General features: G+C 43.0%; 1 protein-coding gene across 3 annotated transcripts in view; it reads left to right on the forward strand.

The window, feature by feature from the left end:
• The window catches only part of LOC115164955 (semaphorin-6A), a 91,025-nt gene extending 68,903 nt beyond the window's left edge, over positions 1-22,122 (forward strand). The window contains exons 17-20 of one of the 3 annotated variants that reach the window (XM_029717913.1): positions 2,334-2,354; positions 2,548-2,589; positions 4,699-4,854; positions 18,558-22,122. In XM_029717913.1, the coding sequence (XP_029573773.1) occupies positions 2,334-2,354; positions 2,548-2,589; positions 4,699-4,854; positions 18,558-19,675 (1,337 nt within the window). In that variant the 3' untranslated portion in view covers positions 19,676-22,122. The remainder of the gene's footprint in view (positions 1-2,333; positions 2,355-2,547; positions 2,590-4,698; positions 4,855-18,557) is intronic. The other 2 variants (XM_029717914.1, XM_029717915.1) reach the window with 2 other exon arrangements.
• Positions 22,123-25,042: the final 2,920 nt, after the last annotated feature.

Raw genomic sequence — 25,042 nt, forward strand, 5'->3', positions numbered from 1 at the left:
ACCGATTAGGGGAATACCAATGAATCAGAAGAAAACAAGAATGGAAAGCCTGTTCACATTCCTTTAGAGAAACACAATAAACCAGAATAGATTGTTCACATTCCTTTAGAGAAACACAATAAACCAGAATAGATTGTTCACATTCCTTTAGAGAAACACCATAGACCAGAATAGACTGTTCACATTCCTTTAGAGAAGCACCGTAGACCAGAATAGACTGTTCACATTCCTTTAGAGAAGGACCATAGACCAGAATAGACTGTTCACATTCCTTTAGAGAAGCACCGTAGACCAGAATAGACTGTTCACATTCCTTTAGAGAAACACCATAGACCAGAATAGACTGTTCACATTCCTTTAGAGAAGCACTGTAGACCAGAATAGACTGTTCACATTCCTTTAGAGAAGCACCGTAGACCAGAATAGACTGTTCACATTCCTTTAGAGAAGGACCATAGACCAGAATAGACTGTTCACATTCCTTTAGAGAAGCACCGTAGACCAGAATAGACTGTTCACATTCCTTTAGAGAAACACCATAGACCAGAATAGACTGTTCACATTCCTTTAGAGAAGCACCGTAGACCAGAATAGACTGTTCACATTCCTTTAGAGAAGCACCGTAGACCAGAATAGATGAGAATGTCGATAAGTATTGAACAGGCAGTCGATTCTCAATTACTTTAGGCCTTTTCACATTGCATTGTTCTTAGCCCTGTAATATCTTGCTTATAGCCTAGCATTTGATTTCCAACAGTGATGGTTTGTATAAACCTTGCTCTCTGCCTATCTAACCTCGGAAACAATGTTACGCTTTTGAAATTCGATCTCGCCCCTGTACAGAGAATGCTGCGCATGAACGAGACCTCAACTTTTCTGATCCAGGCGAAATCATGCAACAGTATTATTATCATGGATTTTTCCAATTAATAGTCAATGGAAAAGCTATGAAAACACAGCCGTGTTAAAAAAGTTGTTTTGTAATTAACTTGAGTGTACAGTTGCTTTTCTACAACGGGTTAGCTAGCCAACTAAGGCTAACACAGTCACAACAAACCGCGCAACTAGAATAACAGAAAAGTAGCTGCATTTGTGTTTGTTTTACCTGTTTTTCTATTTACCTTTCTTTGTAAAAATGATCTTATTCATGATTTTGACTGGCTGAGAAAAGATGTCCTGACACGTTAATTCTTAATAGGACAGTGGAGATGTTGAGACAGACAGAAACGTTTGTACAAACCCACGTTGTTGGAAACCAAATGTTAGGCTAGAAGCAAGGGGAAACAATGTCTACATGCTTTTTACAGTGGAGATCAAGTTAATGAATTGGCTGTCTGGTGCCTCCAGAGTGGAGCAGCAGTCTAAGGCATTGCATCGCAGTGCTTGAGGCTTCACTACAGCCCCGGGTTTGATCCCAGACTGTGCCACAACCAGCCGTGACCAGGAGACCCATGAGACGGTGCACAATTGGCCCAGCGTCGTCTGGGTTTGGCCGGCTGGGATTTCCTTGTCCCATTGCGCTCTAGCGACTCCTTGTGGCGGGCCGGGCACCTGCAAGCTGACATCGGTTGCCAGCTGGACGGTGTTTCCTTCGACACATTGGTGCGGCTGGTTTCCAGGTTAAGCGAGCAGTGTGTCAAGAAGCAGTGTGACTTGGCAGGGCTGTGTTTCGGAGGACGCATGGCTCTCGACCTTCGCCTCTCCCGAGTCCGTAGGAGAGTTCCAGCGATGGAACAAGACCGTAACTTCCAATTGGATATCACGAAAAAGGGGTAAAAAACTAAAACAAACAATTGGCTGGCTGGGCTGATGGGCACTGGATGAGTAGGGATTTCTCAGATGGAACAGAAAACAAAATGCCCATTTTTGCTTCATAGGCTTACCCGTGCAAAACATAGTTTTTTTAAAATATTGCTTAGAACACGTCTCAATCAATCATAATGCTTGTTTTAACCAACCCATTGTAGAATATTAATTTACTGCATTACAGGCATCACAAGCATTTGTAAATTAAGTGACAGTGTGGCTTTTGTGATTGGACAGTGAGCATTCTAGGCGTTGTTCTTGACCCTGATTCACACTGGCTATTTTGGCACAGTATTTCTGGGGCTAACCCTGAAAAGTTGATGCTAACCCTGCTCCTGAGCAGAGCCAGCTAGCCCTGGGCTAAGGTGAACATTTGCTTAGCCCAGGGCAAAAATGTCCTTCAGCCCTTGGCTAAGGTGTATTGTGAACGTGCCTTTTGAAGAGATGGTTTAGATCATGCCAATGTATTTTTTGCTTTTGCTCTTTGAAAAAAATGAATTAACACATTTTTCCTTTGATTTTTTTAGATGCGTTCGTGGCCCTCAACGGTAAGTACCAAACCTGAGGTAACGAGATGATACCTCCCCTCACACATATTTATTTTCAGCTCTTCCGTTCAATCAATTCTTTGCTCTCACCATAATGAAACCCCGCCCACTATTTCACGAGAAGCTAGACGAGCTGAGCTTTAATTGAAATGTTTCATTTTCTTTATTTTCTTCATTCCTTTTCTTGTTGTAGACGTTCAGTCCAGTCCTCACAGTCATGAAAGGCCTCGTCATGGTCAGTTTACTTTTGTTTTCCCTCAGTTTGTCATAGATAGTGTAATTCTCTAGCATCTAGAACCTTTCCTAATCTACTCCTCAGTGTTCCGAGTCCAGATCTTCCCTCTCCTCCACCCCTCCTCCTGCCCTGTTCTGCTCTGCTGTGATGGACCTCTAGACTGTGATGCAATAGCATTGATTTGTCCTAACCTTTGTTTCCCTAATTGGATGGATCTTGTTGTTAATAGAAAAGGCCTCCATGGTTCACTGTGGTTCACCAGACTCATCAAGGTGCATGAAAACGATGGAGGTTGTTGACAGAGGCTAAACACAAGCTCACTGCTGTAGAAGCTCCAACATTTTCCATACAAACCCACAGCACTGCTGCATGGTACCACTAGCTTACAGCAAGAATACTCACGCAGACACACGCAGACAGACAGCACAATTCAATACCACACTTACATCTATTGAATGTGTTTATGCTCGATTCTTGGTGCTGGTTGATTAAACAATTTCCCCTCCAGGCTTATGAAGAAGAATGATAAACAGTCTTGATTAGCCTGCAACGATGTCACAGTCCTCCATAGCACCACACACTTCATCTATACAAAACCAAGCATTCACACTCCCATATGGAATGACAAAAATAGCAATTTTTTGGGGGTGATAACATTCCAGATATATTCCCTTTTCTCCCCTACTGTGTTCCCCCATTTCTTCCTGTCAGATTTCAGGTGAAATACAAAGCGTTTGTATTTAAATGCAGCCCTGCAGTTGTGAGTGTTTGTTTCTCCCTGTAGGTATGACTGTGTATTTGAGGCAGCGTTTCAAACACAGACTGTTGATATAGTGCTGAAGACGAATGCCCTTTCTTTCCCCCCAGACAAGCCCTCTCCTCCTCTCCTCCTCTGTTAAACTTTTTTAAAAAAGGAATCTGCACAAGTCGGCAGTTTAGGATTTTCTTTTCCAAGGAGCTGGTGCTGTGCCTCTGTATGTGTGTCATCTGACTGAAATGCACTTCCCTTGGCCGAAGAAAATGAATTATAAAATAGTCCTGTCACACTAATCTCTCAGCCCACGGTGCATTGTTAAATAAATCATTTTAATGATTACCACGCGGAGGCTTGGGGGCTGTTGTGCATGGTAGACAAACGGCAACAATCCCAGCCCCCTACCACCTCCCTTCCTCTCCCTACCCCCACCACCAGCCTCTCAGCAACCATCACCCCCTCATGGGAAAGCGTGTTAAAATGGTTTACTGGGAGCTGGCCTGATTAACATACGAGCTGTTGATTACAGTATGGCTGCTGGTCTCCTGAAAGGAGAATCAAGTTATTGCTCTAAACAGGAGAGACGTGAGGATGGACATTGATAATGGGATTTATATGGACATTCTTGATAGAGGAGCCACAAAAAGATACAGGCTGGAACCAAATGAAGGAGAATGAATATGGATATTGATACAACATAGAAAAATAACAGAGTATGGGATGGACTCGTTTTATTTTAGTCCAGCTGTAACTGTAGCCAGCAGTGCACTGTCATTGATGAGTGTAATCAGTAGGGCAATTTAGGTTAAAGGACATTAATATCTTAATTACCCTTCATGATTAATTTGGTCATGTTGTTGGGCTTTTTCAAAGCACTCTGCTAAATATAGCTGATGGATTGACATTGAAACGTAGTGGGTAGAGAAGAGCAGAGAACGAAAACAGAAGACAGGTTTGTTAGGGAGAGATGAGGACTTTTTCTTGCTCTTCATATCAAAGGTAAGCCTCCCTGAGGTGATTCTGTGAGAGGCTTTTTAGTCTGAGCCAGCGGCAGCGTGACATGTAAGTGAGAACAGGAGAGGTTCTCCTCTCCTGAGCCACATACCCTCTCTCTCTCTCTCTCTCTCTCTCTCTCTCTCTCTCTCTCTCAAGTCACAGCTCTCTGGAGATACAGGGCCCAGTAATGAGCTGCCCAGGATCACCTCACCAGGGAGGCAGGAAGGCAGGAAGGGACACACACACTGCTTTGTGACTTCGCACAGCCCATCTGCCCCCTGAAAGAGTGTTTGTGTGCATGCGTATATGTGTGTGTAAGAGAGAGTGTGAGGAGAGTTAACCTGTGTTGTGTCCGGCAGGCCATCCCACCCTCCCATTCCCCACCACGGCCCACCCCCAAGCAGGAGGACCCCTGGGTCGGGGCGGCATGGTGGAGCAGGCGGACCCCCCCATGCCCTCAGATAAGAGGGACCCCTATATGGCGGTGCCCTCTCAGACCCAGCAGGACGCCACTGGTAAGCCTTGGAATAGAAGAGTCCATTTCTCCTGTGGCAGGGATGAAGTTTACCGTGTCTGCTTCCAACTGACCAGCCCAGAACTGTAACAGTGTCAGAAGAGAACAAATTGCCTCACCCCGTAGAGAGATTTATTAAACAAAGAGTTTAATGTCCCTGAGGAGATGTAATATACACACCATTACACTTCAGGAAGAAGAAAAAAATTAAGATTGCTATGTATTTATTTCCACAAGAAGATGGCCCCAGCTTTATCTTGTGCAGGAGCATGATATGGACGGCCCTTTTTGCCGTGTTAACATCCCAGCTGGCTCAAGGTCACTTTAAGCCCAGACACATAAAGACAAGCAGAGAAAACACAGCTGTGATTACACTGATCAATGCCCTGTCCTGTAATAAAGGATAAACCATTAGAAGTTCCATTACATCAAATGTAATGTCTCCCTGGTACATTACTGAAGTCATCTTATTAGATGACTGGCTGCCTGAGTAGATATTGATAATCAATAAGGATGATTAGAGGTGACCGTAGACATCCACAGAACACACGCTCGCACACACGTACGCACACACACTTACACACTCACACACACACCAACGAGGAGTGCAGCTCTGTGTGTGTGTGTGTGTTAGGGTGAGGTCATCATATCTCTCTCTGGGGCGTGGCAGTGTGTGTAGTCTCCTGGGTGGTACTCTATGGCTGCGTCCCAATTCTCTGCCATTCCCTTCTCCAGAAGTGAGCACTTCCCGTTGTGGATTTTAAAAGCATTGGATTGGTGAAAACATTGACTGGAAGGAGTTTCTAGCTTTGTTAAATCTATGATAGGAAGTTTAATGTGGGAGAAAGGTGGAGAATGGGGATGCAGTCTAGATGAATCTCAGTGAGCTATCTGTTGCTCTCCTCTCACTCTTCCCTCTCTGGGAGCTGGAACCAGACAACTGTAGCCAGACCAGACAGACACAATGGTGGCAGAGACTACAGCATGCTTAGACAGTATCACTGTGGTGTTGCTACCCTCGTTGCTGTTACCTGGGACCTGACTGGCCCCGTCCATCATGGCAACCGTCATGGCAACCCAGTTCACAGCAACAAGGGCTCACATTCAAACCAAGCTTCTCAGTGTTTTTCTTTTCAACAACAATTTTGCAGCTTGTCTCAGTATTATCAGTTCAATTTCAGCTCAAGTTGCTTTTTTGTGTTTAAAGTGAGCTCTGACATTGCCTGTTTTGGTTCTGTGAGTGACTGTATTTGCATGGCTTGTTTTTCAACTCTTGCTTGACAATTTATTTCCCTGCTTTGATTATATTAAAGCACCATTTTGCCTCCATGCAGCTTAAAGCGTCCCTGCATGGCAAGTTGAGCACCACTGTCTGCAGTACTCATCTCCTGATGTCCTAGAGGTCTTCAGGGGTCCAGAAAGTTGGATCCATTCCAAAATGGATCCGTGGCTTTTCCACCCGACTCGCGATATGCATAAATATATATCTTTTTAAACGGAGAACCGTTCCGAATGGACCCGAGGACAGTCAGGCTGTGGAAAACAGACCAATACAGACCCGTGTTGGTTCGGATCCGAGAGACCCGTTCAGACCCGAGAGAATGAGGGAGAGAAAGAAAGCTCCAACTGGGCGCAGACCAGCGCCATCAATAAACAAGCCATATTGGCCAAATGATCCACAGTTACGTGTCCTTAAAAACTGACTAGAACAAATTACAGAAAACCTTTTCATTGTGTTTCGATGTGTAGCATATTCCAAACATAGTCTATTGGTTTTTACTTGTCCATTTCACTGTTCAGTTGTCGGAGATCTGAGCAATAAATGTATCAGGGCATTGCATGCATATAGGCCTAGTCATCCACTGTATGACATGAATATTAAAACAATATATATTTAAGAAGACAAGCTAGCCATGTTCCCGAAATCAACATGTATTTCTTAGAGGCTACTACTGCAATACAGATATAGGCATACAGAAGGAGGCTAATTTGTACATTTTCGATCAGAATATATTTGATAAAGATAAGGATTATATTGTTAGATTAAACTAGTAACTCTGGTAGGCCTGAAACATTCTTTCCCACCTCTAGCTCAACTGTCGGAGTCAGTTGGAGTGCTGGTGCGTACTGCCTTCATAGGCCTGCAGTAGCTAAGACTAATAATAGCCAGCTGGTGAGTACTGCCTTCATAGGCCTGCAGTAGCTAAGACTAATAATAGCCAGCTGGTGCGTACTGCCTTCATAGGCCTGCAGTAGCTAAGACTAATAATAGCCAGCTGGTGCGTACTGCCTTCATAGGCCTGCAGTAGCTAAGACTAATAATAGCCAGCTGGTGCTTACTGCCTTCATAGGCCTGCAGTAGCTAAGCCTAATAATAGCCAGCTGGTGCTTACTGCCTTCATAGGCCTGCAGTAGCTAAGACTAATAATAGCCAGCTGGTGCGTACTGCCTTCATAGGCCTGCAGTAGCTAAGACTAATAATAGCCAGCTGGTGCTTACTGCCTTCATAGGACTGCAGTAGCTAAGACTGATAATAGCCAGCTGGTGAGTACTGCCTTCATAGGCCTGCAGTAGCTAAGCCTAATAATAGCCAGCTGGTGCGTACTGCCTTCATAGGCCTGCAGTAGCTAAGACATATAATAGCCAGCTGGTGAGTACTGCCTTCATAGGCCTGCAGTAGCTAAGACTAATAATAGCCAGCTGGTGAGTACTGCCTTCATAGGCCTGTAGTAGCTAAGACTAATAATAGCCATGCTACACCAAACCTTCACAAAAGTTGCTTAACTTTAAAAATGTATTAAAGTAATTGCTTGTATGGAAAATATGAACAGGTTATTATATTGCGTCATTAAATTAATTACGAACAAAGGTGATTGCCTACCGTACCCAACAAATTTATTTTACAACAGACCTAATTTTAACCTTAAAATACACTGAACAAAAATATAAACGCAACATGTAAAGTGTTGGTCCCATGTTTCATGAGCTGAAATAAAAGATCTCAGAAATGTTCCATATACACAAAAAACATATTTATCTCAAATGTTGTACACAAATTTGTTTACATCCCTTTTAGTGAACATTTCTCCTTTGCCAAGATAATCCTGACAGGTGTGGCATATCAAGAAATTATTAAACAGCATGATCATTACACAGGTGCACCTTGGGCTGGGGACAATAAAAGGCCACTAAAATGTGCAGTTTTGTCACACAACGTAATGCCACAATGTCTCAAGTTTTGAGGGAGCATGTAATTGGCAATCTGACTGCAGGAATGCCCACCAGAGCTGATGCCAGAGAATTGAATGTTCATTTCTCTACCATAAGCCTCCTCCAACGTCATTTTAGAGAATTTGGCAGTACGTCCAACCGGCCTCACAAGCTGTTCTTGTCTATTAATGTTCTGTATTATGTTATGCTTCATGTTTTGTGTGGAACCCAGGAAGAGTAGCTGCTGCTTTGGCATAAGCCAATGGGGATCCTAATAAAATACCAAATGCCAATCGCAGACCACGTGTATGGCGTTGTGTGGGCGAGTGGTTTGCTGATGCCAACGCTGTGAACAGATTGGCCCATGGTGGAGGTGGGCTTATGGTATAGGCAGACATAAGCTACGAACACAATTGCATTTTATCGATGGCAATTTGAATGCACAAAAATACCATGATGAGACCCTGAGGGCCATTTTTGTAAGGTATCTGTGACCAACAGATGCATACCTGTATTTCCAGTCATGTGAAATCCATAGATTAGGGCCTAATACATTTATTTAAATTGACTGATTTCCTCATATGAACTGTAACTCAGTAAAATCTTTGAAATTGTTGCATGTTGTGTTTATATTTTTGTTCAATATAAATATGGAGCACAACATTAAAGACAGAACTTAATTTAGCCAACAAAAATATCTCAACAAAATTAAACAAAACACTTTTTGCATAGGCTATTTAAATAACTTGTTTAGATGATTAAATTGGCCTACAATAATAATAATAATAATTTACAATAATAATAATAATGACTAAACAATCGATAATAAATACAAAAATAAATCAAAGGTAGAAAATTGCATCAAACCTCAATAGCGAGTTACACACAGTCCAGAAAATTGCATCAAACCTCAATAGCGAGTTGCACACAGTTCATTTGGCTGCACCAATGTTCTTCTAATCTTTGTCCACTACAATATTAAAACTTGTCCCCGAGGATATTCCCCTTGTCGGCTCCTATTCACTATACTCTTTCTCCTCTAACTTTCATTTTACTTCAATGAAAAAAGACTCCAACTTCACAGTCAACAGTAGCCTAGGCCAAGGCTCCAGTTTCAGCCGGATATTAGCTATACGTTTTATTGAGTTGCAATTGGCTGACCCAGATAACAAGCTCGCACAGTTCTCATTACACAAACACTAAATTAACAGAGGACAGGTCCAATCGGGTCCATTCGGTAAATACATTTTAATTGCACATACCCGAGACCCGTTGCAATTATATCAGACCCGTCCCAGATATGAGACAAAAGTCAGAATTTAGGACCAGGATCCGCTCGTGTCCCGGGTCGGATCTCTGAATTTTGTGTCTGTTGAAACCACGAAGACCTCTACTTTATCCCTCTTTCACCTGCTCAAGTGCACCTCTCTTCTCATTCCTAGCTCCAGGTGCCAAATGTACTGTGAAAACACAACAGGAGAGCCAATCTAATACATCAAGGTTATAGGTCCTGACAGCCTCTATCTCTGAGCATAACCATAGACATCAAACCTCCCTCTTAGCCAAATCAATAAGAATACTGTACATACAGTACAGGGAAATCTGAATTCATCATTACCAGAAGATGTTTTGAAATAAATGAAGCTTTAAATATCGAAGACTCATAACTCCCCAAATTCTTAGCCCCCAGATTCATCCCTGCTAGCAATTAAAATTACATGACATTCCAACTTCCTGTTCGCAGCTCACTCATTTTGGGATCCTTATCTGTTAATGAATATGACAGTATCAATATGTATTAGGGCAACACATTGGAATAATTAGAATGGTAAAACAGTGGATAAAACAGTGGATATTTAGTAACTCCCCATCTACCAGATGAGAGCACCACTGTTGCTTGGTGACCATTTCTGGCTTTCACAGTACATTTGAGCACCGTTGTGTCTGGGCTCATCTATCTGTGTGATATCCCACCTCTCCCCCACGACCCTCCCTCCCTCCCTGCACACCACTGTCTGTTACCATTGTGAACAGTCTCCCTTCCACAGGACCTTTCATCTGTCCAGATGGAATGTTCCAAGGCTGTACCTTATTGTAGTGCAAATGAATTACTAACCGTATTTATGGAGCATCCTACCCCCTACCAACTGGAGTTATACCTATCTATCTGTCCCCTGCCCTGTCTGAGGGAATGAGTCCTGTGCTCCCCCTCTCTCCCTCCTCCACCTCGCCGACCTGTGGCCATCTCTGTGTGTCTCTTCAATTTATGGGTTCATTACAAAAGCTATCCAGATGGAGGGAGGGAGGGAAGGAAGGAAGGAAAGGGAGGCTTTCTCTCCCGTTGCTCTGTGGCCTATGTCGTCTGTTCCACGTAGAGTCACTTTTCTAATGCCTGAACGGTATGTGTCCACAACTAACTCTCACTTTAATTCCCTGGCTCAGGTTGGAATGGCATCTGTGTTTATGAAAATAAATCATCTGGTTGTGTACCATGAAGGGTAGATGTGTATAGGACATGGGAACATATTTTGTTATGCTGGAAACCATTCTCAGTGTGTTTCTTCTAATGGTTCACTATTAATGAAATGGACGTAAATCAACAAACGTGTCTGTTTTCCCCGGACAGTTTTGCTTGTTTACATGTGCATTCTATATGTATATTTCATTTCATCATTGTTTTAGACATTGACCTTTTTTATTCAATTAACAATATTATTCACATGGTGGTGATTTGCACCCTGGTTGTCATAGCAAACACTCTACCTTCTGGTTGTCATAGCAAACACTCTACCTTCTGGTTGTCATAGCAAACACTCTACCTTCTGGTTGTCATAGCAAACACTCTACCTTCTGGTTGTCATAGCAAACACTCTACCTTCTGGTTGTCATAGCATACACTCTACCTTCTGGTTGTCATAGCATACACTCTACCTTCTGGTTGTCATAGCAAACACTCTACCTTCTGGTTGTCATAGCATACACTCTACCTTCTGGTTGTCATAGCATACACTCTACCTTCTGGTTGTCATAGCAAACACTCTACCTTCTGGTTGTCATAGCAAACACTCTACCTTCTGGTTGTTATAGCAAACACTACCTTCTGGTTGTCATAGCAAACACTCTACCTTCTGGTTGTCATAGCAAACACTCTACCTTCTGGTTGTCATAGCAAACACTCTACCTTCTGGTTATCATAGAAAACACTACCTTCTGGTTGTCATAGCAAACACTCTACCTTCTGGTTATCATAGAAAACACTACCTTCTGGTTGTCAAAGCAAATACTCAACCTCCTGGCTTGAACACACCACTATCAGGCTGAAAAGTTTGTAGGGGAGTCTGAATAAAGGGAAAAACAGAAATGAGGTCCTCAATGATCTGATTACTCAGGAAGCCTCTGATTACATACTCTGTAATGTTAAGGTGAACCTAGGGAGACGATGATATGTAATCTCCTATGGATTCTAAGTATGTTTAATCTATTTAGACTGTTTAGTAATAATGTTTGCAGAGGTCAGAAAAATAATCAGACCTGTTACTTTTTCTATTGTGTACTTCCGCCATTTATATCGAGCTTCAAGCTACAGGCTTCCTTCCTCCCCATTAGCTTGCATTGTGTTGCCCTGCTAGGTTGTCTTTTTCCTCCGCCTCAGAGAACATATACAGTGCAGTACGTCTGCATTTCACAGGATCCACATGGGTCTTTCCTCTTTGTGTCTTTCAGAGGTGTTCTTACATTATAAACCCGAGGCGCTCTATTTAATCCATTCACCGTAAAATGCGTCGCAATTAAAATAAGTGATTTTAATTTCCACAGTTTGATCTGAGTAGATCTCCACATGCTTAGCTTGAGCACAGTGTCCTCCATCTTAAATAGGTGGGGCTTTAAGCGATAATTGTAAATAATGAAAAATAAAAATAGAGTCCTAAAAGGTTCTTATGTACCATGACTCAAACAGAGTACAAAAAACAGAGTGGACAAAACATTAAGAACACCTTCCTATCATTGAGTTGCACCCCCTTTTGTCCTCAGAACAGCCTCAATTTGTCAAGGCATGGACTACAAGGTGTCCAAGCGTTCCTGGCCCATATTGACTCCAATGCTTCCCACAGTTGTCTCAAATTGCCTGGATGTCCTTTGGGTGATGAACCATCCATGATAAACACGGGAAACTGTTGAGCGTGAAAAACCCAGCAGCGTTGCAGTTCTTCACACACTCAAACCGGTGCGCCTGCCTGGCACCTACTACCATACATCGTTCAAAGGCACTTAAATATTTTGTCTTTCCCATTCACCCTCTGAATGGCACACATACACAATCCATGTCTAAATTGTCTCAAGGCTAAAAATCCTTCTTTAACCTGTCTCCTCCCCTCCATCTACACTGATTTGAAGTGGATTTAACAAGTGACATCAATAAAGGATCATAGCTCATAACTCGGTGTATATGCCCAATCAAATAGAGGGATATTCTCTCAGAGCCTCTGACTAAAGAGTTACAGTACATATAAATATATGTTGTAACTGAGCAGAGACTATGTAAATACATTAATATCTGTAGATGTGTACAGTAATTGTGTATGAATTCAGTGAAGTATCCAATATGTCCATAACTCATTAATCGTTTTATTGTCAAGCACTCCCTCTGACATTGGCTCTTGGTGGACAAAGCATGTCTTGAGGGTATGCATGGAAGTGGAAAGGGTCATTCGATTAGTAATGCCTGAGTTGGGTTAATAGATAATGGCATTAACTAGCCTATACTGATTCATCCATATAATGCTAGCAGATACAGAATAGAGCCTAATGGTATGAACATACAGCGCCCACTGGGGAAAAACATTGTCGTCAAAGTCATCAACGTCAGGGCATTTCCTATTTTTTTCATCCAACTTTGAACCTAAATCCAATGACATGGTGAAATGTTTTGTTGATTTCACATTAGTTGACAACTCAACTAGACATTGTTTTCTCCCATCACAGACTCTGTAGCTGTTTTAAAATCACCAATGCCCTCATGGTGACATCCCTAAGCAGTTTCCTTCCTCTCCTGCAGCTCAGTTCAGAAGGACGACTGCATCTTTGATGTGTCTGGGTGGTTTAATACATCATCCACTGCATCATTATTAACTTGACCATGCTTAAAGACATATTCAATGTCTGATTTGTTATTGTTACCCATCTACCAATCACTGCCCTTCTTTATGAGGCTTTTGAAAAGCTCCCTGGTGTTTGTAGTTGAATCTGTGCTTGAAATTCAATACTTGACTGAGGGACCTTACATATCAACATATGTCCCTCAGTCAAGTATTGAATGTATGGGGGACAGAGGAAGGGGTAGTCAATAAAAAATCACGTCAACCCCTATTATTTCACACAGCGTGAGTCCATGTAACTTATTATGTGATTTGTTAAGCCAAATGTTACTCCTGAACTAATTTAGGCTTGCCTAAACAAAGGGGGGTGAATATTATGCAACAACTATATTATAGTTATTACATTTGTCAAAATACTTTCACGTTTACATTATGAAGTATTTTGTCTAGATCAATGACAAACAATCACAGTTAAATCTATTTCAATCCTATTGTGTAAATGAACAAAATGTGATCAAATCCAAGGTGGGTAAATACTTCTGATACCCGCTGTTGCTATAGCTACATTTAACGATGGTCTGCCTCTTCCTCTCAGTTGAAAAGACGACCATGACCACAACCATGATCTTTGAACACAGAGATGGCTTTTCTCTGAGGCACATAGCTTCCTCTAAGTGATGGTGTACTTCGTCCTCCAAGTTGAAAAGACGACCACAATCTTTGAACACAAAAATGGGGTTCTCTCCAAGGCACGGTAGATGTAACCTCAAGGCATTTCCATTCATCCTCCCTTCCAGTCAGCTGGGTCCATATTGTGTTTTGTGTTAGCACCATTTAGGGCTTTATTCAAACTGTATCGTGGAAATTCGGCGCAAAAAGCCCAATTGAAATTTAAGGCAATGTTCCCACGTTGGCAGAGATGGCATTCACTGTGAACGCTGCATATGTCGACTCAATTCAAAATGACCATAACATTTCTATCACAAAATCTGTAACGCTTCGACGATACAGACTGAATAGAGCCCTTAGTCTTTCAGCATGTGGTAGGGACACATCACTGAACGCATTTCAATGTGATTGAGATATTATCATTTTCAGACAATGCCTGTGTATGCTATAGCCCCACTCAGAGGTTATCACCCCACTCAGAGGCTAAAGCCCCACTCAGAGGTTATAGCCCTAGTCAGAGGTTATAGCCCTAGTCAGAGGTTATAGCCCTAGTCAGAGGTTATAGCCCCAGTCAGAGGTTATAGCCCCAGTCAGAGGTTATAGCCCCAGTCAGAGGTTATAGCCCCAGTCAGAGGTTATAGCCCCATTCAAAGGTTATAGCCCCAGTCAGAGGTTATAGCCCCATTCAGAGGTTATAGCTCCACTCAGAGGTTATAGCTCCACTCAGAGGTTATAGCTCCACTCAGAGGTTATAGCCTCAGTCAGAGGTTATAGCTCCACTCAGAGGTTATAGCCCCATTGAGAGGTTATAGCCCCAGTCAGACATTATAGCCCTAGTCAGAGGTTATAGCAGTAGTTAGAGGTTATAGCACCAGTCAGAGGTTATAGCTCCACTCAGAGGTTATAGCTCCACTCAGAGGTTATAGCTCCACTCAGAGGTTATAGCTCCACTCAGAGGTTATAGCCCCATTGAGAGGTTATAGCCCCATTGAGAGGTTATAGCCCCATTGAGAGGTTATAGCACCAGTCAGAGGTTATAGCCCCAGTCAGAGGTTAAAGCCCCAGTCAGAGGTTAAAGCCCCAGTCAGAGGTTAAAGCCCCAGTCAGAGGTTAAAGCCCCAGTCAGAGATTAAAGCCCCAGTCAGAGGTTATAGCCCCAGTCAGAGGTTATAGCACCAGTCAGAGGTTATAGCACCAGTCAGAGGTTATAGCACCAGTCAGAGGTTATAGCCACAGTCAGAGCTTATAGCCCTAGAAAACCTCACTGTGATATAAACGGGTCTTTAAAGTCTTTCCAGACCAAGCAGGCAGTATAAGCAACAACTAGGATCCACTAACTTCACAGATTAAAGACTGTCTGTGAGAATGTTCACACATCTCTGTCACTCTAGATGACAGTGTTTCTCATTTACAAGGAAGTGCTGGGTTGTTTTGACACGTAGGAAGAATATATGAAATCTGGATTAAATATCAGTGTGACAAGGCTTTTGGAGGTTTTGACAAGGCTTTTGGAGGCTTTTGAAATTCAAATTAGATTGTTGGCTATTAAATGTATTCTGGTGGCCTTTCACTCTGCAGTCTGAGAAGAGTCAAAACTGGACGATATAAATCACTGTTTATTACCTCACACAAGATAACATCGTTATGAGACAACAAATAATTAAAATTGCTTTCTTTAAATGTTAAGCCTCAACACGCTGTCCTAGATACTCTGGGATTCTCAATGTCAACCAAGAACATCCAAGTATTAAAAAGTTGAACATCAGTTTACTTGATGAATGAGCCCTTCAAATGAGGGAAGCCACCTTGATTTAAAAGCCTGCTGTCTTTGGATTTGTCTGAGGCCTAGTGTCCTTTTGTTGCACCCTCTTTGAAGTTCATTTCAGAAACAATTGACTTTATACATGAAAGGTCTGGGTAGGCTTTTGGGTTTGTTTTGAACCCCCCCCCCCTGTTGCTTGAGGCAGGGGAGCTATGTTTGAGGGAGACCCAGTCACTGTTGGTTCAGAGAGGCATTAACCTTCCTCTTACCCTGGGAGAAGACAGACGGCCAGCTCCATAGCTCTCTTTTCTCCACAATGGACGCTTAGCTCTGACATGCTCAACCCCTCTGACTGTGTTGTTCTCAACTCAAATCCACCTGCCAGTATTTGAACTGCACCGTTGTGGACGATTCATATGCTTAAATTCGATGTCACAAAGATTTTGTACCAAAGTTGTCCATGATCTCCCATAATAAAACAAGCGAGACAGAGACCGATGTATTTATGTTTTAGAATGTTTGAAATGGAATGGACCAGTACTGCCAGAAAACTACTCGCGTACGGCAGACATTTCTTTCGACAAAAGATTTTAGAGCTGCTAACCTCAAGTGCTGTTTGGTTATACATTCGATCCTTTTTATTTATGTATAAAGTCAAACGTTTCAGTCCAACACTTTTTAAATAAAACCTATAGCTGGATGTAATTTCAGTCACAAGACAATAACTGACAGAAAACACAGGCCTGAATTACAGTGTGCCATGCTTGCATAGAAGGGAAAGCTGAAAACGTACGCGCAGCTGGAGGCGTGTGAAACAAGAAGAAAGTTGAAGAAATGAAAGACTCTCTGATGTTACCAACATCAGATGGGAAACAGATGTTTCACATGGAGGCAGGTCATTTAGTCATCAGAGGCCTCCGCATAACACGTCATCAATTAATACCACACACTAGATAAAACTTGTTACTCCTCACAGAAACCATTCAGTGAGACAACTCCACTGATAAGCACTTCATTTGGGCGGAATGAGGAAAAATGCTGTTTCTTTTATATTCCAGTTTTAGGACGACCGAAGCAGGATTATAGATGTTAGTTTTACAGACACTCAACAGGCTCGCCTTTTCATTCCACGAAAGATCAGTGTCTATCTGTGTTATGGGAACCGTGATTCTCCATCCAGCACCACAGTGACGTGGCCAAGCTGGAAACATAAACTGGGACTGTATCCCGAATGGCACCCTATTACCTACAGAGTGCCCCAAGGGCCATAGATAAATGTAGCACACTAAATAGGGAATAGGGTGCCTTTTGGGATACAGATTTTACATTACATTTACATTTAAGTCATTTAGCAGACGCTCTTATCCAGAGCGACTTACAAATTGCATTATTCAGATCTTTATAGTACTGCTAATGACGTATGACATACTGTGTATGTACAGTATACTGTAGTACGGCACACCCGATGGAAACCAACTGCCTAATCCTCCCCTTTAAAGTAGCTCATCACCTCCTCTGCATAGGTCTGATGGAAACCAACTGCCTAATCCTCCCCTTTAAAGTAGCTCATCACCACCTCTGCATAGGTCTGATGGAAACCAACTGCCTAATCCTCCCCTTTAAAGTAGCTCATCACCTCCTCTGCATAGGTCTGATGGAAGCCAACTGCCTAATCCTCCCCTTTAAAGTAGCTCATCACCTCCTCTGCATAGGTCTGATGGAAGCCAACTGCCTAATCCTCCCCTTTAAAGTAGCTCATCACCACTTCTGCATAGGTCTGATGGAAGCCAACTGCCTAATCCTCCCCTTTAAAGTAGCTCATCACCTCCTCTGCATAGGTCTGATGGAAGCCAACTGCCTAATCCTCCCCTTTAAAGTAGCTCATCACCTCCTCTGCATAGGTCTGATGGAAGCCAACTGCCTAATCCTCCCCTTTAAAGTAGCTCATCACCACCTCTGCATAGCATGCATAATACATCTGTACTTGGTGAGGACTGTATTTTTCTATGTTACTCTAGGAACATGGATGGGCATTAGATAACACATTTATCAAGGAGCTGGAGGTTATCACTTCTGTCTGTGTGTTTATAGTGATGAGGACTCCTAATGCCAGAGCTGTGCCCATTTAATTAAAAACAACCTACTGTTGTTTCATTCCATCCAATATCTTCTCTCTCTCCCTTCCTTTGCCAAGATGCTCATCATCATTTTTTGCTGCACTTTTATTGAATCATCACTTTATTTGCCCGGGAACCAACCACCTGTCTTTTAGTTGCCCGGAAACCAACCGCCTGTCTTTTAGTTGCCCGGGAACCAACCACCTGTCTTTTAGTTGCCCGGAAACCAACCACCTGTCTTTTATTTGCCCGGGAACCAACCACCTGTCTTTTATTTGCCCGGGAACCAACCACCTGTCTTTTATTTGCCCGGGAACCAACCACCTGTCTTTTATTTGCCCGGGAACCAACCGCCTGTCTTTTATTTGCCCGGGAACCAACCACCTGTCTTTCTTCTTCTTCTTTACAGCTGGCCCTGGAAAGTGGCCTCTAAGAAATGTATGACACAACTCCTTTGATTTGGAGGTCTAATCAGATATTTTTACTGTTATTCTCTGATATGAGATTGTATCGTAGCCATATGAAACGAGTCCCATTTGCATCGAGGAAAAAAGCTTTCCTTTTGAACGTTCATTTATCTAATATATCTTTTTCATTTCAACTGCCAAGGTTTAATCTTTGAATTCATTGTAGGAACCATGAGCTCATTTTTACCAAGTGTAAGGCTGGATTTAAACTGATAACATTTCCTGACAGTAGGCTACAGTATTGCTGCAAATAGGACAAATTGGATACGACAAATGTTTCCTTATTATTTGTGCTTCATTTGTCAGTTAATTTAACCATTAGATTTTCAGCTAAGTCATTGATCACTCATATATTTGAAATAATTGAATCCTTGTCTTTGCAGGAGTTATTCGTGAGAGTTACCAGAAGGGGCGTGACCAGCTGGTCCCTGTCACACTGCTGGCCATCGCTGTCATCTTGGCCTTCGCCATGGGCGCCATCTTATCTGGTATCCTCGTGTACTGTGTGTGTGACCACCGGCGGCGAGATGTTGAGCTGACCAGGCGTAAAGACAAGGACCACGTTCACGATAGGAGGGGATCCATGAACAGCGTGACCAAGCTGACGGGTCTGTTTGAGACCGGGGTCAAGGACGGTCACCCAGAGGCCATTCTCACCCCGCTCATGCACAACGGCCGCCTCACCAATGGCAAGATGCTGATCAAAGCCGACCAGCACCACCTGGACCTTGCCGGCATGCCCACTCCAGAGTCCACCCCCATGCAGCCTAGGCGCAAGCCCAGCTGGGGAAGCCGCGAGTGGGAGAGGAACCAGAACCTGATCAACGCCTGCACCAAGGACTTGCCGCCCATGGGCTCCCCAGTCATCTCCCCTGACCTGGCTCTGAGGGCCTCCCCGGGCCACATCCCCAGTGTGGTGGTGCTGCCTCAGCACCAGCACCAGAAGGCCTACCAGCATGAGTACGTGGAGCAGCCCCACCGCAGTGACCTCAGTCAGATGAGCCTGGACGACCAGGGGGCCACGCTAGAGTACAAGGCCCTGAAGAGCCCCTGCCACGGCCTTAACCTGGTGGAGAGCGACGGGCTGCCGCCTCGCGTGCCCCAGAGGGAGGCCTCCCTCACCATCCCCCCCGCCGTGCCGCAGATGGGCAAGCGGCTGGAGGTCCACTCCTCTGTCTACGGCCACGAGTTCAAGCGAGGCTACCCGATGAGCGCCCAGAAAGGATCTGCCCTCAAAAAGCACAACACCAACTCGTCCAACTCCTCCCACATGTCCAGAAACCCCAGTTTTAACCGCGTGGAGATGCCGCCCCCCGCCCCACAGAGGGTGGACTCCATGCACATGACTTCCCAGGGGATGTCCCTCTCCCGACAACCCAGCATAAGCTCTTACGGTTCGTTGCCCCGGACCGGGGTCAAACACCTCAAGCCCGACGTCCCGCCTAAACCCTCTTTAGTGTCCCTCTCGACGAAAGTCAAGTCCAATGACTCCTGCACATAATCAGCACGCTCAGAAAACAAAACAGGGAACACGATTGCATCTCCTTTAGTCTTTGGTCTATGTACAGCAAATGCAACACACTTTTAAAAGATCTTTCTTTTATATATATATATGTAAATATTCTACAAATGGTTGTTGTTGTTGTTGAGCTCAGGCTGTTGACTCCCAGTTCCTTAGAAACACAGAACACTTGCTACTGAGAAGAAAATTACTTTCATGAACATTTCATTGACGAGCAACATGTCACCGTTGTAGCATTCAAGACGTGGTTGTGTTGGACATTTGAACACCATGACTTGACTGATGTTTTGTTTTCTTAACCGACTGCCAAAAGCAGACAGTGGGGAGAAAAGTGGATCAATTGTATAGTGAGGACTGGAGGGTTCTCCCAGCAAGCACTTGGGCACAGTGAGCTCCGACTGGAACGACAGCTTGAGTTTACGTGGAAAACTGTGAAACGCCTCTCAGTGTTACAGCTACTGGACACAGCAATCAAGTTCTGGTTAAAAAAAGCCTTGGTCTGAGAATCTCCTGCACTGGTTACTGAATAACACATGACTGTTAATACTAATAGCTTGTTGTATTTATTTTTAATAAGTGCTTTTGAAAATACTGACTTTTTAGGCTCAGAGAGAAAATCTTTTAATATGAATTAATCAAGTGTGAAATTATTTTAAGTCATTCAACTGGAGCCAGTACCACTTTCTTGACACAAAAGGTCCACTAGGTCCTTTGGTTTTTGAAGCTTGAGTTATATGTGACCTCTGTCTGAGGAGGAGATATTTATTTAACTGTGCTAGATGGAACCTACATGTTGGAGCAGAACCTCCCATGTTAAAGCAGTCAGAAAAAGATAAAACACACAACTCCTGGAACTCACTCCCTAAATCACTCCTACATGGGCATCTATCTACGTACGTTCTGCACTGTGGCTTTGCAGTCAGTAACTTCTCTCTCTCCCGGGTTGGCTGCTGGCTCACTGCGTGCCAACAAGCCTCATTCTTGCATGTAAAGTGCAAAAGGGGAAAAAAACATGGAAGTCCACACATGGAAAAGAGATGTGTGTGGATGTTGGGCCCTCTGCCAGGTGTGGAGAGTGGCCATTTTGGCAGGTTCTGAAACGTCCCATTTTCTCTAGGCGCGTCATGCAGGCCTCTGACTGGATTACATCTGTTGATAGCCTGCTTCTCTTCCACATGTACATTTGTGCCTTACACCCTGAGTAGTGACAATTTCTTTAGCTGTTAACTATGTTTCTTTGTGGTATTTTTCTAATGTCATCTTTTCCCTGGTTTGATAAAGGCAAATATAGAATGTAGGTGTCCTTGTTGTAATTCTGGTCCCTAGAAATATACCGGGGATGGAGACCCCCACATTCTTATTTGTGGTTCATTTCTGATTGTGCCAATGATGCGCTTAAAGCAACCCTTTTGTTGTGCTGCCAGTGTCAACGATGTTGTGTGTGTGATGGTTGTTTTCTTCTTCATACAATAAGTCCTGGTATTGTTTTTTATTTTGCTGTTTGATTGGAGTGATTCATGTTTGTTCTTGAGAGGGCCACTTTGGGTCTTGCTGGTGCACAGCAATAATCTAACACTAACGAACGAGAAACACAACAACATACTGTGCTGACATGACACCTGGTTCCTAGTGTACACTCTAGACAGTGAAAAGCAGGCTGGTTCCTAGTGTACACTCTAGACAGGCTGGTTCCTGTGATAGAGAAGAGTTTCATAACTATTAGGAGATGTATTTAACCTGTTTTTTAAAAACACATGTTCCAGGAGGATTGAAGTCATTTAATTTGTACTAACTCCCTTTATCAAGGTGAATGAGAGTTTAACTGAACAATCTGATGTTTGACACTTATTTTTTATTTTTTTTGCTTGATATCAATTTTTATTGACCACGTCTCCCCAAATGACCACTCCCTTGGTATATTATGTAGATAGGGGAGTTTCTTGATCTCGAGCAGATTTTGATTTACAATGGAGAAAAGCCAACTATTTATCATCCACAGCCAATGCAGGAAGAACGTGTAGAACATTCCCACGTCTGAGGCATATATAGTATGTGTTAATTGAACTGACATGTACACAGATGCACGTAGGGTTCGATTGCAATGAGTGCATCATCATGAGATTAGGCTTAGTAAAGGGGAGGTCATTTGAACCCCGATAGGACAGACTGCATCTCTGGCCGCGGTATCCATGGTTACTGTGGACAGTGAGTCTCTGTGGTGTGTGCCTTTGTCTTTCACCCTTGCTCTATTTATACACACACTGACAGACGCATCAGAGACACTCTCTCAACTCCTTTTGAACTGTAAGATATTGTGATGTCACACTGCTTCCTTCCTTAACATCTGATTCACAGCTTAATGTATGTTGTCGAGAAAAATTCTCTTTAATAAATGCAAAATGTAATAAAAAAATACATTCATGTCATGAAGGTGGTTGCGTTTCCTTGATTTAAGAGCAAAACATGCTTGAAAAAAAGATGCTCGCTCTGATATTAGTATACCTGAACAGATAAAAATGATTTTAACTTATGGGCAAACGCTGCTAACATCCTCAATATGGTTAGAAGATTAAGAGTTTTATGGCTTTATATCTTATTTAGGCTAAGAGTAGGCCTTTAAGAGTAGGCCTTTAAGAGTAGGCCTTAAAGAGTAGGCCTTTAAGAGTAGGCCTTAAAGAGTAGGCCTTTAAGAGTAGGCCTTTAAGAGTAGGCCTTTAAGAGTAGTCCTTTAAGAGGAAGCCTTTAAGAGTAGGCCTTTAAGAGTAGGCCTTTAAGAGTTGGCCTTTAAGAGTAGGCCTTTAAGAGTTGGCCTTTAAGAGGCTTTAAAACAACTTTTCTGTTCCAAGATCTTTTGGTGAAATGTTGGCGGTATTTCAACGTGAATAAACAACAGGCTGATAGGCATCAGTCTGGAACCGTTGTCTGGTTTACAGGTTGGAGTGGTTAATCATCCCCTTTATGATATGTGTGGAGATTAGGTTACAAGGATATGATTCTAACATGAATGGTCCTTGTCCTCTCACAATCATGTATTGTTTGTTCACCTTTGTGGTACTTCTGAGTCACATTTTCACAGCTCCTATAGTAACACAGGCAGTGTTAGAGGGCAGAATAAGTCCGCAATCATGATATAGTTAGTTTTACATTGACCACTCATTTCCGTAGTAGGTTAAAAAAGAGACAGGAAAAGCTCCATATTGTCATAGCAAACAGTTTCTTGTGCATGTACTACATGTCTTTGTTAAACCAGTTAAGCAGATACATGTTGGTTGAGGGACAACAAAGCTTTCTGGGAACCAGACACCGTGAGAGAGAGAGAACGTTGTCAGTATTAGTGGGACCTCGTAAACAACACAAAGTGCTCACAGCCCATTGCTGGATACAAAATGACAATGTATCCAAATATAATGTAAGATAATGTATATTCCTCTGATAATGGACAAACAAAAATAGGCACAGTAATGACATTCGCCGCGTGTTATAAAAAAATCGATGGGAATTCTGTTTGGATAGTGATCTACTGTAACATGGCAACGGGACTTCTCGATAGCTCCGGTGTTTGCCAGTAAACGTACCAGCACAGCTAGACCAGCACCCTCCCCACCACATCTCTCTCTAATCCCTACTGGCAAGGCTCTGTGCTCTTTTTGATTGCTGCTGCCCCACAATCTGTGGTCACAACAAGCTTAGTGGAGTAATCCTTGACCCCTCATCCAGCGATCAGTTCTCACTGCTGATACATGTCGTATAATGAGCCACATCCTCTTACTATGTGTGACACTCCCTGCCACTTGTCCACCGTTTCAGCCAGAAGACTGTACAGTACAATAACGTCTCTCTGACCGTCCTTCCAAATTAGCACAGTTCATCAAGTCATTAACAACCATTGGCCCCTTTGATGGTCATGACCATTGGTTTGTTGTCGTTTATGTATCATATTGGTATTGTGTGTTGAGAGAATGCCAAGAGTGTGCAAAGCTGTCATCAAGGCAAAGGGTGGTTACTTTGAAGAATCTCAAATATTATATATATTTTGATTTGTTCAACACTTTTTTGGTTACTACATGATTCCATATGTGTTATTTCATAGTTTTGATGGCTTCACTATTATTCTACAATGTAGAAAATAGTAAAAATCAAGAAAAACCCTGGAATGAGTAGGTCTGCCCAAACGTTTGACTGGTACTGTATATACAAATAACTGTATTACTCCTGTATGCTGTATGAGCGGAGAACCCCCCCTTTACTCGACAGCACCCCTACCCAAAGACATCGTTCCGAAGTCATGTTAGTGGGAAGAGGGGAATGTGCTGTGTGAATGAGGAGAGGAGAGGAGAGGAGAGGAGAGGAGAGGAGAGGAAAGATCTTGAGGACACAGAGGGCTTAAGAGGTGACTGAGCAAAATGGATGGCAGTGGGATCAAAACAAAGCCCATGGGTGACGTGAGGGAGCAGAGTGGAGCAGAGCAGGGGGACTTGGACATGGTCCTCCCCCTCACTCAAAAGCCAGTGCCTGGGACTGGGTGTAACTGACTGAATGAATCTAAGAGAGCAGGGGTAATCCTCTGGGAATGGAAACCCTAACAGGGAGCAGAACAACACTGTCATGATTAAATGAAGATCCTTTTTCTGTAGTAGACAGTGCATTCGGAAAGTATTCAGACTCCTTGACTTTTTCTACATTTTGTTACGTTACAGCCTTATTCTAAAATGGATGAAATATTTTTTTCCCCTCGCCAATCTACATACAATACCCAGTAATGACAAAGTACATGTTTTTTTTTAGTTGCAAATGTATTAAGTATTCAGACCCTTTACTCAGTACTTTGTCGAAGCACCTTTGGCAGCGATTACAGCCTCGAGTCTTCTTGGGTATGACGCTACAAGCTTGGTACACCTGTATCTGGGGAGTTGGGTTAAGGTTAGGGTTAGGTGAAGGGTTAGCTAACATGCTATGTAGTTAGCTAGGCTAGGGATTAGGGTTAAGGTTAGGGTTAACTTTATGAGTTAGGTTAAAGGGTTAAGGTTAGGGTTAGGTGAATGGTTAGCTAACATGCTATGTAGTTAGCTAGGCTAGGGATTAGGGTTAAGGTTAGGGTTAGGTGAATGGTTAGCTAACATGCTATGTAGTTAGCTAGGCTAGGGATTAGGGTTAAGGTTAGGGTTAACTTTATGAGTTAGGTTAAAGGGTTAAGGTTAGGGTTAGGTGAAGGGTTAGCTAACATTCTATGTAGTTAGCTAGGCTAGGGATTAGGGTTAAGGTTAGGGTTAACTTTATGAGTTAGGTTAAAGGGTTAAGGTTAGGGTTAGCTAACATGCTATGTAGTTAGCTAGGCTAGGGATTAGG

This window comes from Salmo trutta, chromosome 27, assembly GCF_901001165.1.
Source record: "Salmo trutta chromosome 27, fSalTru1.1, whole genome shotgun sequence".
NCBI classification, from domain to species: domain Eukaryota; kingdom Metazoa; phylum Chordata; class Actinopteri; order Salmoniformes; family Salmonidae; genus Salmo; species Salmo trutta.